This window comes from Anopheles funestus, chromosome 3RL (genome assembly GCF_943734845.2).
Source record: "Anopheles funestus chromosome 3RL, idAnoFuneDA-416_04, whole genome shotgun sequence".
NCBI classification, from domain to species: domain Eukaryota; kingdom Metazoa; phylum Arthropoda; class Insecta; order Diptera; family Culicidae; genus Anopheles; species Anopheles funestus.
In genome coordinates this window covers 73,787,085-73,804,052 of record NC_064599.1, presented here as the reverse complement: position 1 = coordinate 73,804,052, position 16,968 = coordinate 73,787,085, and the positions used below count along the sequence as shown (strand labels likewise).

The window sequence follows — 16,968 nt, the reverse complement described above, 5'->3', positions numbered from 1 at the left end:
GACTGATTGAAAATAGTATAATACAGAGATTAAAAAAAAGTTGTGACTTTATAATTATTCCCACACGTGTAATTCATCGCCTTCATTGTACGGTTTCCGAGATTTGAGGGACACAATTTCATCGTACCAGCTGTGAAAATTCATCACAAATAAATGTCCCGGTGATGGTTCGAATCGATAATTTAATATGCTCATCGTTGCAGCCGTGTACTCCACAATCAACTCAAAACGATCTATTGAAGGCATAAAGGTAATGCAAAAACCCCGCACTGTATTTATACTACACCGTCAGCAATGTTTTAAACCACCTTTGAAGGGGTTTTTTTTTTATTCATGGACGAGAACAAAAAGAAAGACAGTTTCCTCTAGAGGGACTGATTTTTAAAAAAATGTTCCGATAATCTATGCGTGGCCTATTCGTCAATAAATCAACGGCAGAAGGGCCATGTTGCTTGTTCGATAAAAAAGTGGTCTTCAAACTGCCTTGTAGCACGTTCGGCTTCCTATTACACGAGCGACGATTATGATTGATTGTCGCTTCCGAAACAGCGATGGTTTTAAGACGGAGTTTGATGTGTTTTTGGAGTTGATAGATTTTTTTTTGGTCGTTGTTGTTGCCGCTTCTCGCTGCTTCCTCTTTCGCTACCCATCTCGGCACGCACTGATAACGCTTTTTCGTTGTGTTTGAGCAAACGCGCGCCTCGGTAGGTCGCTTCTGCCGCTGTCACAGGCCTATCAGATTCGGTGAACTGTCAGCGTACATCAAAGTGTCACACTTGCTGCTGTTACTGCTGTGCTGCTAGCTAGTGTTTTGATATCGCACCATGTCTCAGCAAGTGCCGAAGGAAGGTGCCGTAAGGGAACAGCACGACTTGGGCGGTTTGAGTGGTTTCAGCTTTACGAAATAGCTATTTGATTTGGACATTTTAAGATGACATTCGTAAAAAATATTATGTTATAGCGTTGTGCTCATAGAATCTCATAGAAAAGAGTCATTCATATGAATGTTTCAGAGTCATTCATTCATTTGAAAGATTCATTCAGATCATGAATCTGAATCAGATTCATCCAACACTAATATTTTATAATTCTCCTCTCTCCTGAAGATAATTTTTTTTGATATTTTTCAAAATTAAAAATACTGTAAAAAACGAAATATTTCCAATATTCATAGGATTCGAATTTAAATGTTACCTATAAATACAATTCAGCTTATTCAACACTCCTGATAATCTCTATTGTACTTCTACACGCATCAACCGCCCTGGAGAGTGATGCCACTCAGATCAGTTTAGATGGATCATATGCGTTCCATTTGACGGATCCTGCAATTGACCCATATTTCCGGTGAATTCTCTCCACACGCACACACAAAAGCCCCCAGCTGCTTATTGTTGACTGATTGATTGCTTTTTCAGCGCATCTACCAGCTCTGACCCTCGACATGGTTTCGATCGAAATGATGAGCATTTGAACATCGGAAGACGATGGCAAGTGCTCTCGGAAACATGCAAGACGGTTCTGAATGATTGATGCCATTCGAAGATTTAGCACGATAATGCAACTGTGATAGCTCACGTTTTTGTTTCACCGAAGATTGTTAGGGGGTTTAATAAATTTAAACAGATTTGCGTGTATGAAAACGTGATTTTACTTTATCTTTTTTCTGTTTTTAATTTTTTTTAATACTCTACTGATTATTAACAAGGGTGCATGGGTAGTTCTTTTTATCGTGTTCTTCAAAAAAAAAAACTCATTTAAAGACCTCAAGGAGATATAAAATCCATGATTGAATTATTAATTTAAAAACACGAAGATTACAACCGTTTGGTTGCACGCAAACTGGCAAACTGACGCATTTGGCGAAAGTTCACTTCACTCGTCAAAATTTGATGATGTGTGTCTGTTTTTTTTTCTTCTTCTGAATCTCCCTCCCTATCGGTTCAATGAAGCCGTTTACCTTAACGAGAAATTGATGTCCTGCCAGTCAAAAGTGGAAACATTTAACAAAACCCTCCACCACCGGTGACAGGCCGTACGGTGCCTGAATGGTGCCCCCCGGAACATGTTAATTGCTAGCCTTCCCCGAGACTCCGAACTTGCTTTGAGGGGCAAATAAGAAATAAAACATCACACTCCACACTTCTTGGGGCCAAGATGGAATAAGAGTCGGTATGTTTAATTTTGTCTGCTTGGCTCGGATGCTGTTATAGCGTGCCGTCGACATCATTGGCGATACCGAAGATCTTATCCAACTCTTCCGGACACATTCAGGGTTGGCTGGTGTTTTTTTTTTATTCGGTACGAGTGTGTTGAGGTGTTGATCCGGCTGTGGAGAGGACCTCCTGCCGTTAAGAGCCAGATGTGTCAAAAAAGAAGGTTGCATTCATCTCGACGTTTAGTGTTTTTATATAAAAAAGATATTAAGAGCAACGCATAAATATCCCCAAAAAATTGTGAAATATATTGTTTAATAATTTTTTTTTGTAATTACTGACTCCATATACTTTAATGATTTATATTATTCCAATTCTTGTATTAACCTTGATGACCCCAATTTCAACCCCGAATCAACCACCACGCTAATGTGTTTATTGGTAAGCTGATCAAATAATTATCTCGATGAATCAGCAATGATTTGTGCCTTCAAGGCTGTGTTACGAGTTACAAATCATATCGAAAGCTGGCATTGTGCGTATAGGAAAAGCATTTGATTCATCGTACTCCTTGCCTTTTTTCGAGATGCCAAACGAGATGAAACGAGTGGTGATGTTAATAAATTCACCCCGCCTAAACGACGGGCGTGCGATCAATAACTATTTTTTAATTATTCGAAACGCCTCCCGGCAGAACAAAACACCAAAACACAAAAAATGGTGCCCGTTGGCGTAAAAAAGGTTAAACTGGGACAACGTTCAAAGCCCCGAAGCCCCCGTTGTACAGTCTTATGTGGCCGATAGATAATGCTTTTGCCGTGGTGAAGCCATTGGAGTGTAGCTATTTGCCGGCTTTTGCTTAAGCGAGCGGCATTGTGACCTTTTTTTTAAACAAAAGGGTGTTAGCGCCCTTGATTTGCATTTATAAATTAGGGCAATGCTTATCAAATACGGTTCTTATATTGGGAGTCTAATTAAAGCGTGATTCTTGGAAAAGTGTGAGTGACGATTTTTCATTTTGATTTTAGAAGTTGTTTCCTTTTGTACCTGGTATGTTGTAATCATTAGATGAAAATTCAAATTAGAGGATATCTGAAACCTCAATTTTACTTCATGTTTTTGTCCTAAAGCGCCATGTTATGGCTATTGAAATGGTAATATCTTTAGTTAACGCGGCGAAGAGGATTTCGTCAGTTTTGGACAAAATCCATGTCTTTAAAGCGTATGTGAACTTTAAATTTGATTTTATAGACTTCGAATTTCCTTTCAAAGATTTGAGTAAATGGAGGTTTTTGAAACCGAATTAGGATACTAATTTCTCGGGCGCTACAACGACTTTCTGGTTTTAGCCAATTTCAAGAGTTCTCCAAAGTCATCACTTCATCTCACTTTAGCCTCCACATCAAACCACATCTGGTTTTCCAAGTAGACGACCTAGAAAGCCTTTACTTGCTAGATTGTTTAGTGCCATTCACATGACATGACCAGCCTAGTGGAGACTAGTGAGTCTAGTTCGCTGTACGGATTTTGAACTCAAAAGTCTGAGCTCAAAGAGTTCGTCATTATAGCGGCTCCTACATTGTTCTTACATTATGAGACCTTACACATATGAGACCTAAACTCCTTCTGAGCATCTTCCTCTCGAACTCGGCTAAGAGGTTGTCGACAGTTTTGACCAAAATCTATGTCTTAGAAGCGTATGTGAGTATTAGAAAAACGTCTAAGTCATCAGCGTATACCAGAATCTGCATTGGCATATAGAAGATGGTCCCAAAAGTTTCCTCTTCTGAGTCGCAGATGACCCATTCTAGGTTGAAGCTCTCTTTTTCGCAGAGCAATCAGGATTAAGATAAGCTATAGTTATTAAGTGTTATATGTACGATAGGGAAGCCAGATTAATTAAAAAAAATGTCAGACAGATGGGTAAATAAAAGGTATTTAGAAAAGTGGTTCGTTGAGGAATGACAACGAAATGATTAAGAAGATGATTTTATGCGATTTAAAGAAAAGAATTTTAACTTCTTAACTACACGGTCATATTGGCATGTCGGCACATCAGTAATTTAGTATAAATAAGGTTGGAATTTCGAAGTGAGCAAAAGGAGTTTCGACCACCGTATCCGGATGTATTTACCAACAAGCGTCGTAAAGCTTTGCATAATTTTCAAGAGGTTTTCTTACCTAATATAACTTACCATGATAGGAAACGTAATATTTCGATTAGTATTGCGAACAACCTTTCAAAAACTAATCCTCGCAATAGCAAAATCGTCAAGTATCTCCTTACCAAGCAATTTCTAAGGCCGTTTCTAAATTTAACTATTTGGAATGTCTCTCGTTTTGTGTGAGTTTTAACTGATGGCATATCAATTTGCTCATTTGCTAGCAATATGCTCTTGTCACACCTTCGACAGTGGACTCAGATTACGCAAGAAAACCCGATGGTCGGTCGGTAAGAACACGCTGTTGATTTTCATGTTCGTCTTATTAACATGCGAACAATCGATCGTTTGCTACAGGAAGCGTACAGCAATGGAACTACAGGAAGCTTACATTGATTCATAGCCGTTTCGGTACCTTTTGGCTGTGCCGACACATTTTTGGGAATCAAATTTCAAGCAACATGTGTTACTCATCCGTTTCGTTTTTTTTCTCTGTTGCTCTCCGATTTGGGTCTTTGCCTGGGCTGTGGTCTTCAAATTACAGTGCGGGTCAAATCGAACCATATCGCATGCGAATGAATTGTTGAATATCTTGAGGCATCGGCGAGACAGATTTAGTAACTTCCAGCATAGAGGGCAGCTCATCTCGTTGCTGCATTGCTTTGAATGTAGTAGCGAGACTAATTTGTTTTCGAATGATCCTTCTCAAGATCCGGATGGACCGGATATTGTGGAATGATGTTTTGAAAATATATTGCTCACGCGAACGTGAGACCTCCGGGTGTGTTGTTTGGAGAAATTGTTGCCTTACCATGATTGTTTACCGTTCGTTGTAGACTTGCGTTTGGGACGTGAATTTGAAACAGATTTTTTTTAAATCAATCATTTGAAAGTATAATGATGAGTGATTGTTTGGCAAGTGGGATTTAAACTCTCAACTAGTCAGTTCTTTACAGCTGAAATCTCGAAAAAAAACCCGTAACTTCTAATCACTCTATCTAAAAAGTCGAGTGAGTCGGCGTCGCATAACATCAAAGGGAAGCTTGAAAGTGACTATCTAAACGTGTTGGATGCGGTCACATAAAAGCTAAAGGAATTTAAAAATTTTAATCAATGCATCTTCGTGGGGTTCTGTTATCTTCTAAGCTGCAGATGACAGAACCGTTCCGTTCGTAAGATGCCCAAGGTTTTCCTTTCAAGTGAATTTATTATGATTAGAAATGTAAGCTTAAAAAAAGATCTCGAAAAGGAACTTCAAGATAGAACAAAATGGTTTTAATGGAAAACATAAAACCAACACAGGAAGTAGCATATTAATTCCTGCGAGTTCATACCTAAAGTAATACGAGTATAAAATTAAAAGGCAATTAAATTTCATGCTCGATGTGAAAACAGGAACTTTCAAAAATTTCAACTTGAATATTTTTTTCTTCCAAATTTAACCGCTTCACTGTAACAAAACGTATTAATTAATTTGTTTATTTCTTTTCTCCTTTTGCAGTGTACTGCGGATACAATAAATAGCATTTAACGTGTGTCCTCAAAAGAAAACGTATCAACAATACATCATCCAAAAACGTATAGCGTTAAGACACGATCACATCATTCAAGTTCCTGCCAGCACACAAGGCCTAACCGCATTTATTCCTCACAAAAATTGCATACCTAGAGCATTGGTGGATGAAACTGGACGACACATCGATAGAAGCAAAAACTGTGTGGCAGGAAGAAAAGACAATAACGCGGATCACTTTGAATTCCTAAACGCACCGCACGATCCTATCCGGCAGCTGTCGATATTCTAAGCTCTTGGAAAAGATATTCGATTCGACACGCAAATAAACGTAACGGAAACGTCCAAGGGAGAAAAAAACCCCCCGTCAAGATACGGCACCAGCTGGACGAACGACAATCGAAAAAGGATAGGGATCTTCTGCGAAGACAACATTCATAACTCGTAAAGCAATTAGGTGCACCATTCACAAAAGTTCCCTTTAAGTGAGAGAAGAAGAAACAAACAAAAAAACCTTCGGGGAAACGTGTAGGATTCGTCAAGCATTTCCCGACCCATCCGACTGAATACTTGCCCACTGTGATAGTACCCAAGGTTCCTGGCAGACGCAACCCAAAACCTTCTGACACCGAAGGTATGCAATAAAAAAAAATAGCCGAGACGAAGCAACTACGAACACCGAAGGTCACCTGTTACACGAGCCTGTTTCACAGTGTTACAAAAATGCAAATGTGTTACGTTTGAATGTGCGAAACCGAAAGGTAGTAAAAGGTGTTTGTGGAAACGTTCGGTTCAAACATATCATAAAACAAATCGTCACTGACCCAGACGAAGAACAGCGGCTCAACCAGCGTTGGTTAAAAGTCTTCGATAAAAAAGGTTGCCGTTACGGTGTAGGAAACATATTTTTTTTGAGCAGCAAAAAAATTCAGCTGTAAGAGGTCAGATTCAGACAATCTCCACAGCAAAAACAAGCAAACGCACAATGCAACACAACGGAACAATGCACTGGACGGTGTGGATCACGATAGTACTGACGGTCATGTTACAGCTAGCGAACGGTAAGTTGTAGCTTTGTTTGGTTTCCATCTCGAGAGCACTCTTGTATCTTTCTTAGACGATAGTTCCGCTCATCTGTCGGACACCTTGTCGCGACCCAAAAGCAAAACCGGGCATCGCAACATGGTACGGTGATGCGTGTGTCGGTGAATTGCTTGTCTCTGTAAACAATGCAAACTATTTCCCTGAGTCGATGGCAAAGGTAACAGAGTCATTTTTCAACTCTGCTGAAGATCCTCAAGACCTTCCCCCGGGAAACCTGTCCACGCGCGGTTAGTCTCACGATCTCAGATTAAGCTGCTTCGTTTTGTTACTGCATCCAATTCTGCTGCATAATCCATCGGTTTGTTGTCCGACAATCTCGCTCAATCTTGATGCATTGTATGCCGGGCCCGTCTGCCCCGTGCAACGATCTGTAAACGTCAGGTTTTTGGTCAGCAAGATAGTGTTTGGATGGGTGATCTTGTTCAGTGGATAAATTTCTTTAACCCCGGGTGCTCATCGTTTGATTAAGATAACTCGTGTAAACGTTGCCATTCGTGTCAATCTATTGTAAGCGGAGTTAATCCACAAAGCCCACAGGGTGATGATTGTTATAACTATTAGGTCTGCGAGTAAGTTTGTAGCGCTTTTTTTTGTTCAAAAATTGTTGGTATTACAATGAAATGATTATTTATTTTTTATTCAAATTCCTTTTGGGATTTCTCTCGAGAATCTTTTTTTACATCTTTTGGTTTGATTGCGAAGTTTTGATAGAAAATTAATTTTGTGTATAAATATGAACCATTTTTATTGGTGTTGCAATATGTGGAAGAGCATAGTCGTAACGAACTTTTACTGACTTGTGACTTGTGGTCGCAAATTTAGGCCCTTTAGTCCTTTTTGTATGCCGACTTCCTTGCATCTCATATTATAAACATTTGATATGCAACGATTGATGTTTTCATTCGCGTGTTCGTTCGCAAAATTTGAATACAACTAACATTACAACCAAGGTTGACATAGAATGAATTCTATTAATTTTAACTGCATAATTTAAAATATCACCTTCCAATACTTATTCTTACATGTAGGAAGTATCCTTATGTAGTGAATAATTTAATTTTGATAAATTTATTAATTAGTGCTAATTTTAACTTCTCTACTGTTTAAAAATTACTGCCATATCAATTCACAAATACATTCTTTGTCAACAAATTTGTGGAGGTGCCTAATAAGTTTTTTTTATTAAAAATATAGGACGTTAAACGAGATAACGATATTTATCAAAGCTTCACTACATTGTTTGAGTTTATATCGTCATTAGAACCTTAATATATTTTTAAGATTTTATAATTTTTTTGCGATATCGTTTGAAGCATACAACTCACTCGAAACATTTCACCCAAAAGATTATATTGAGGAGATATAAACAAGACAAATATAATAACGCTTATTATTTCATTGATGTCTAAATGAGATCTTTCATTCCTGGCTAAATTCAACCATTTTGGACTATATTATATCAAATGATTAAAACTTACTTGCACACCCAACGGGGCAAAATCAACTGCATTCAAGTAGAACATGTCGGAATGATTTGTTCGTAAGTTTAGTCTTAATAATTTTATTTGTATTGAGCGATATTTAAGCATCGATCCGCGGTAGAGTAATACTTTCGTCTACCTGAAATGTATATTATTTCCCAAAAACGAATAATTAAATTAATGAACCCTAGTAGAACATTCATCTAAGAGGAAATATTACCCTAATATTACCCACTACATCAAGCGTAGCCTACGTCTCCCATTTAATTTATCACGCAACTTGAAACATCGCAGACTCATCCGCACCCCGCACCAAAAACTTGAATTTCATTTCGCGTAGAAAAAGTCCTGCTTAAAAACTAGCAACTTTTTCACTCGATCGCTAACCTGCTCCGGGCGGAAGTTCCAATTAAGAAACCACCCTTGTGCTACCTGGCTTCTGTGCCGGGGTAAATAATTTTCTTGTTGTGGTGAAAATAATGAGGCAGCATCGAAAGTTTTGCGTTCGTTTCGTTATCGTTTATATTTTTTTCTTTCCTACAAGTCGTTATTTAGAGTGTAAACGGTGCTGTTCCCTTGGTAATTTAGCGGGAGTTTTAAGATTTATGCACGTAATTTCACCGGTAGATAAGAGATGAGAAGCGAGATGAGATTAAATTTAAGACGAGTTTTTGGTAGAATCTGCTAAGGTGTGTATCCGTGAAATAGATGGGTTTATCTTAAAGCTGTTGAATTATTTTAAAGTAGATCACTCGTTTTTACATGAAAAAATGTGTTTTTTTTATTTTATTTAATTTGTAATTTGTTGGCTAGATAACTTTATTTCAATATCACAAATTTGTTACCAATTCACCGAAGCTTGTATTTAACGTTCGCTTTTGTGGCGCATTAAAATGCATCCAATGCACAACTTCATAATTGTCGAACCGGAAAATGACTGCGAAATGAATGAACCGGGCATGTCCATGAAAGTGGTCAAATAATGAAAACCACCAACATGTCCATCGGGGCGTGATATTGCACTTGATGGGAGGTTTGCCGGCGTACGTTAAATGGCCGCTCTTGCACTTTGCACTTGTCGATGTTTTTTTCCCCTTCTTGCTCTTCTGTCGCTATAAATATTTAGTATTGCATTTTATTGTGACAGTCCTTGTTTTGATGTCTTCTTGTTATACGGTTGAGTTATTGCCGTACTTAATGTACACGTGGGGAGGCTTCATTTTATAGATAGAATTATATTATATTTTGTATCGCGGTAAAGTTGTTCAATTTATTAGATTTGTCTATAAGATAAGAATATTTTACTGCAGTTTTGTGTTTGTTTTAATTTTATTTTTAATATAAAAAATTATTTGAACAATTACAAACCGAACTAAACCAAATGCATAAAATGAATCAAACGATCATTCAATAGGTTTTTGCATTAAAAGCTTTCGTTTGCTCGGTGGCACAGGTTTTATGCAAACGATACCAAAACCGTACCGTACGTGAGGTCCGTCACAAAATGTTCGCTCCCGTGGCACTTTCGGTTTTTCTGGTTTTGACAATTTTCCCAGCATATACGTGCCTACATGCCATGCTGCAAGGTTCTGTTTTGGGTGGTTTGTGGTTTTTGTGGGTGACCGTTTTTAGCACACGAAATGCTAAATGAGGCTGCCAATTATGAAATCATTCGACTGGCGCTACGGAATAATAATCAGCAACGGTTTTGCCATTTTTGGGGAGGGCTTGCGTTACTCTAGATAGGGCATTGAAAATTATGAATAAAAAAACAAAAAAAAAACATCTCCTTTTGAACAACACTTCGAATGAGTTCGATTGTCCGACGGGTTTTTTTTTGTTTGGGTCCAACAAATCCAAAATGACGGATAAATGGCGCTGATTGTTTTCCCGTTTTAGATTGCGGTTTGCTGAATATTGGGCCAGAGTGCAGCATCTGGCAATGGTTGTGCAATGCGTGCCGAAAAATTTCATGCGAATAATTATTTTGCGTGTCTAATGTGCGTGGGAAATCAATGGTTGAGTTTGAATATTTATTTGGGTTTAAAAATTTACCATTTGGTCTTTGAAGAAATACAAAAAAATGTTTCTTTTTTATTTGCATGGTAAAATCTTTTAGTTTAATTAAAATAGAAATACGCTAAACCGAGTTTTTTTTATTCGTTCAGATTTTACCTTTTTTCCAACTTAAAACCATTGGATGGTTTTAATCACAATTGTTTTGTTGAAAGCTCTCATATATTATTTATTCAATTTACGCTTTTCTATGATAGATTTTCTTCCTTTCAATATTCGAATACAAAACTTGTTTCATTTGCCTATTTTATCAGCATTCAATTTCCGTTTCGATTGCACCAAATCCGGCATGTTCGTGTGTTTACTGTACATGCTTGCCGCTCTGGACACTCTTCCGCGTTCGCGGTGGTCGTTATTCAAATCACGCACAAACGTTTTGTTGTTTGTTGTTTTCGGCATCACTGTTATTCAAATATTACAACGATGCAATATGAATATTTTATACGCGATACCATTGGGCGGGAGTTACCACAGCTGTAGAAGCTTTTCACTAACAGATATTCATTCAGGCTGGTTTATAGTTTGCTCTAATGCCAGCTTTGTTGGCGCCAGCGTAAAGCCACACTCGGCAGATATTATTGCGAGTGTGCAAATTGTCAAAAATCAATATTCGGAACATGATAAGGCTATCAAATAAATCAAATGGCTTTTGTGTGTGTGTGTGTGTACTGAAAGCTTCTTTCCCTTTGGCGCTGCACCAAACACTTTTCTCAGCAAAACATGAGAATAGGTTGAGAAGTAGAAAAAGCAATGAAATTTTATTCTTTAGAAGCTGCACAATATGTAGTAATAATCATTAAAATATATTATAGCTTTATTATAATTATTATTGACCGCCAATATAATGTCTTATTAGACTTATTTTTATAACGAAAAAAGCTTATTTAAATAAGGGATGTAAAGCGTTCCGAATTGGATTTGAACCACTTCCTTTGATGTAGTAAATCAAGATCTTAGTCACATAACCATAAATTCATTTTAAAGTTTGGCTGCAAAATTCATATAAAAGGTAGCAAGTGCATTGAAAATTACTCAGCTACACCTCTCGGGATTTTATATTTTCAACAATATTTGTATTGATTTACAGATGATTTGTGTAATTTATTCACAACTTTATTATTGAAAGAAGCATAAACAATGGAAGATATCTTTATGAAATCTATTGTTTATTCATAGTTCGAGTGTATTTATGGATTGTACCCTAAGTGGATAATGATTCAATTTTTCTTATTTTTAATAATTCCAGCACACGAATATTATTAAATTTTGACCATACGAGATAGTCTTAGATCTCACACTTATTCAAACATTTTATTATTATGATGAGCTCATAAATGCCCCAAAAACGCCATTGAAGTTACATGAAAATTAAAGTCTTATGCTCTTTCACGACATTGCCGAAAAAAAACGATGAAAAAGGCTTTATGCCCAATGGGCAAAGGGTTCGTAATAAAGCGAAATTTATATCCAAAGCAACCCCAACACTTTCCATTTGTGGGGTCATATTTGTATGTTTGCATGTGTTGGAGAAAAAAAAACACTCAGAATAAACACACTGTCCGGCAGAATTTTCCTACCAGCCCTTGAAAAGAATATGGGCAAAATTAATGTTTCTTTTACGGGTGATCCTGCCACCATTTTGGGTAAGGGAGATAAATTGGTCAAGATATTCACAGCACGTACCTTCCCATGCGGTGGAAAGCTTTTAAGGATGTGCGTATAGTTTTCCCTTGTTCCTTTTTTTCTTCCTCCTCTACCGACAAGTTTTCACTTCTTAAACCTTCAGTGTATGGTTTACGTTATACTTGAATGTTTTGTTAATCGTGTGTTACCGATATTGCAAAGATGTGTTAGTCTTTTGGGGGAAAATGTTTGATTGCTCAGCTCTACTTCTCATATTGATATAAATGGGCAAGAAATTGGAAATATATATTTTTTCTTCCCCTTGGTGTAGGGAAACAATTACTGCTGATTGCTGGCTCATGGTCAAGAGGGGGGACCTTCTAAAGTATTAATCAGCATTCCAGTTACTGGAATATTAATGACGTGATTTTGGTAAATGTACAAATAATTGGTAAATATTGGTTATGTTGGTGTGCTGCTGGTGCCTTTTTTTTTCGTCATGAGTTTGATTATGCTTCGCATTGTGATGACGATGTTGATTATGAGGCGCTAGTGACGACAGTCGTCGGTCAACATGTGAGTCCCCTCATTTGCTGGTCCCCCAATAGATAATGCGCTTGGGCGGAAGTTTGTATTAAGAAAGTGTGCTGTTGGTTTAATGTTGTATGAGTCATGTAAAAACTGTATGGAAGTGTAGATCACTGGTCAAACATTAATCAAGGTAATCATAAGCAGACCTTCGACACAATGGTTAAAAAAACTATGCTTTCTCAGCATAAGGTTTCAAGGACCGGCACAGATGATGAACCTCGGACCTATAAAAATAGGTTAGCTGCCAAGAAAAGGCTGCGAATCATCTTGGCATTTTCCTTAGTGGTCGGTTTACCCCGGAAGATGACCTAAATCTTTTCATCAAGAAAGGTTCTACTGTTTACCTTTCTAGAGCATCGTTCTTCTGGAGCGAACTGTTTGTTATTAACAGCTTCTGTGTAGCTATTTTACCTAGCGATCGCAACTTTCAAAGCTTGCTTCTCCGGACGAAGGACACGCACCCATTCCGAGCATATCGTATCACCTAAAAGCGTTCTTATGCTGCAAACCCTGATAACACTGTGACTCGAGATTAAAAATACTGTCAGCCTTATTTCAATTTCCCAGGTTTTTGTAGTCGTTGATGATGAACTCTTCTAGCGTCAAGCCCTAAATCCGTGTGTCTCATCCTCTGTTTTGCGATGAAGCGATCTGGTGAAGTTGGTTTGTTGTAAACAATTTTACAAGTGGAAAATTAAAATTCTCCACTCCCGTGCGATGATGCGGGTATGGTTAGATCAAAGATTCGTTTCATGCCGACAGTGCGTCGATGTAAGTTTCCGTCACTAAGTGGGACGTACGCACACGCTCAATTTCGTATGCTAGCCGGAAAGGCCCACCCCCGTTTTTATCGCCCTATCTTACAGCAAGTTGTTAAAAAGGAAATTATGATTTAATCAAGGGCATGGCAGGATCAAACGGAAAAGGTCACGGCGGAAAAGTGCATGATACAAAATTAAAATGTTACTCAAGTGTGTGTTTCAACGGGGTGGCACAATTGAATTCGTCAAGTGATGAAAAAATTTGTTTTTCATGAATTATTCGTTGCAAAATTAATTGAAGTTTTATTATTTCATTTACAGTACAGCACATAATTATATGAGTTGTTTATTTAGAATATGAATTTAGGAAAAATTTAAGAAATATGTATTAATATTTGCTTACATGATATTTGCGAAACGCTGTTACATATGCTTTCCCCAGGAATCCGTTAAAAATTAATAAAAACCCGACAAGATTTTCATGTAAGTTAAGCATATTTTTGAATCAAATTTTTATCAAACTTTTGTCCACTGTGTCAAGCAACTATCAAAACCTGGTTGTTTTGTTTGTTTTTTATTTTGTATTTTTTAGTTTTAATGCAAAGTTTTTTGCATAATAATTTATGACATTAAATAAATAAATAATGTTTAAAAAATCATAAAATATCCAATCAAATGTACATAGCTTGGGGCAGCCCGGCCCGATGGTGTATTTGATAAACGGCGCCTATTCACACGGCAGGACTGTGGTTCAAATTCCATCCGGTCAGTCTCCCCGTAGCATGGGCTGACTATCCTGCTACGTGGTAAAATATGTCTTGATACGGCCAGGCCGTTCTAACCGAGCAAGAAGAAGAAATCTTCAATACATCGTTTGTTAACTAAAAACTCATATAAATATGTTACACACTGTACATGCCTAGTGTATGGTACATGCAGTTTTATTACAATTTAAAAAATTGCTACTTTTTTAATTCTTTACGAATAATATTCGTACAGGAAGTTAAAAAACAAACAAACCAATATTAATTTCTCAATAAAAATACAATCAATTGCGCATCAATCAAATAAGTGATCATCGCCCACGGGCACTTTAGACAGTGAACTTTTCCATCGACAGCTCCATGTCCAATCGGTGTTATGTTGTTTGTTGCCTTTTCGTATATGTTTTAATAAAACCGCTGTACCACGGTTCCACGGCCATCAGCATGGCAAGTTGCAGCTCGTGTAACCGATAGGAGTGCCTCCGGTTGCGTGTGCATATGCCATGAAATTGTAAAATTCAATTATATCCCCCTTACGATGCTGTTGTCTTTCTCCAAATTGAAGGTTGCGAGCTTTTGTCATACACACTCCATCCAATTGTCCTTTTTAGTATGTGCCGCTGCAGCGTGGCAGCGTTTTGGTGAAATGCACAATTGTCCAGTTGGGGCCAAGTCCATCATCACGACGGACTCCCACATGCAGACAGAGAACAGCAAGTGTTGCATGTCACCAATCATTCACGATGGAAAAGACTGCCCCCCCTTTTGTACATTATGTTGACGCGATCGGGCCCCCGGTCCGGTACAAGACAAAAAGTCGTAACCATAACATCTGTATCTTTGTGTGGCAACAACCCAAGCGCGCGGTACCGATGGTGCGAGTTAAATAAATCAATTTAATAATTTGTTGAACCAATTACGCTCCGTACGCGATGGATGGGCTCTATGGGTTGCGTTATCCGGTTCGCTCAAAACCATCCGCCCACACCATCCCAAAGCCGCCCACTTTAGCCTCATGTACGCGGGATCGACAGAAGGAGGGAAAATGTACTTTGAGCCGGCCTTACGTCGGTTAATTTGAAGCGTTATAAAAAAGGGAGGAAAATTAATAAAGAGAAAAAAAAAGAAAATAAATAAACCAATGGCATCACATACCAGGCCGCAATGACATGATGTATGATGTATGACAACGGAGTGAAAACGATATCGGATGATATTGAGACCCGGTTTAAAATGATGATGTTTGTTAATTTGGATGGGGGGAGCGATACATTTCTTCTGTTTATGCTTGTTTACCCTTTTTTGTGAGACAGTTTAATGAAGCGAATAATGCCATTTTATATAATTTTGATAAGCATTAAAGAGGAGGGTAATGGGCCGTCATTTTCATTTATCAGAAAATCTATGAAACCTTCTGGACTTTATAATTTGTTTAGAAAAACTTTTGTGCTTAACATAAATTTGTTTTATTGTACAAATTAATTTTTAGAGTCTTAAAATGAGTATTTCATTTTTATACGTTTAAACATTTGAATATAATGATTGACGAGCTTGAATCATATTCCTGAATCTTTAAACCGAACGAATGATTCCGAATCTGTGAGGAATTCTTGAGGACTCTTGAATATTCAAAGTTTAATTTCCAATGTTTGCTTCTGAAAACGAGATAAGTTTAGTTGGAAGAAGCACTTAAGAAATTCATTTAGCATGATTATTCAAAAGTAGAAAAACGTATTTATTCATTTCTAACTTTAGTACAGAGCACAAACTACAAGAAGTGACATACTAACTCATTGTTAGAAACAAAACTCCTTCGTTCCTTAAATCAAACGGGAGCAACTTTATTGTGAATGCGCGTGCCTTTTTCCCTCCGGCAGATATTTGCCTTCTCTTTGCGTAAGAGATTTCAAAGAAAAACGATAAATAAACAGGATGAGAGACAGTGCAGCGCCAGCAGCAAACATTCATTTAAAAAAAAAAACTAAATTGCCATGGCCACCAACGAAGCTCCAGCTGCTCTATACTCCCTAACGACTACGACGCACTGTGCATGGCTGCATTTAACTGCAACTGTTTCCAACTATTTCCCGGACAGATTGTCTCCGCTTTGCGCCACCCCGAGGGCAATAAGAATGGCAAGCAAATTTGTATCAAATGCCATAGCAAAACAAAGACGTTGCATTGTTTCGTGCCGGTGTCTGCCAATGTCTTGTTGACACATGGTTACGGAGTTTTGAAAGCGAAAATCTCGCCGAAAACATCTTCCGTGACCAGAACGGGTGCAGAAAAACACAAAGTTCACGTGTGTGGATGCCCCCATCTTGCGATGCATGATGTGTTTAAATATCTTCATTTTGCTTTTGATCATCAAACATGCGTGACTTGTGGAACGCTTCCAATGGGACTTATTTGAAAAATCTTTGACTTATCTTAATTACAATAGAATTGTCTTCATCCAAAAAAAATTGTTTGCATTCTAGTTACTAATAAATAATGTAAAATAAAGAACGCAGCTCCAACCCAATTTGTGGCTAATTTAGTGACTAATCTCCGTTAGCGCTCATGAATTTACGTTCTGCGAACACGAGGTTCAAAGAAGTGACAAAACGAAGCTTCCGTACGGGAAGCAGTTTCGATTAGCATAGATTGTGATCTGGCCACTAGTGGAAAGCCGAGCATCCATTAGGGGCCCGTTGCCCGTTGGTGGAACTATATCGCCCTGGTAATCGGGCAGCAA

General features: G+C 37.9%; 1 protein-coding gene across 2 annotated transcripts in view; it reads left to right on the top strand.

Moving 5' to 3' along the window:
* Window positions 1–16,968, top strand: part of LOC125766964 (roundabout homolog 2) — a 43,143-nt gene that overhangs the window by 4,666 nt on the left and 21,509 nt on the right. Inside the window, exons 1-2 of one of the 2 annotated variants that reach the window (XM_049433108.1) lie at window positions 48–250; window positions 5,820–6,892. In XM_049433108.1, coding sequence (XP_049289065.1) covers window positions 6,817–6,892 — 76 coding nt within the window. In that variant the 5' untranslated portion in view covers window positions 48–250; window positions 5,820–6,816. Of the gene's footprint in view, window positions 1–47; window positions 251–5,819; window positions 6,893–16,968 lie in introns of those variants that run through there. The other variant, XM_049433107.1, reaches the window with a different exon arrangement.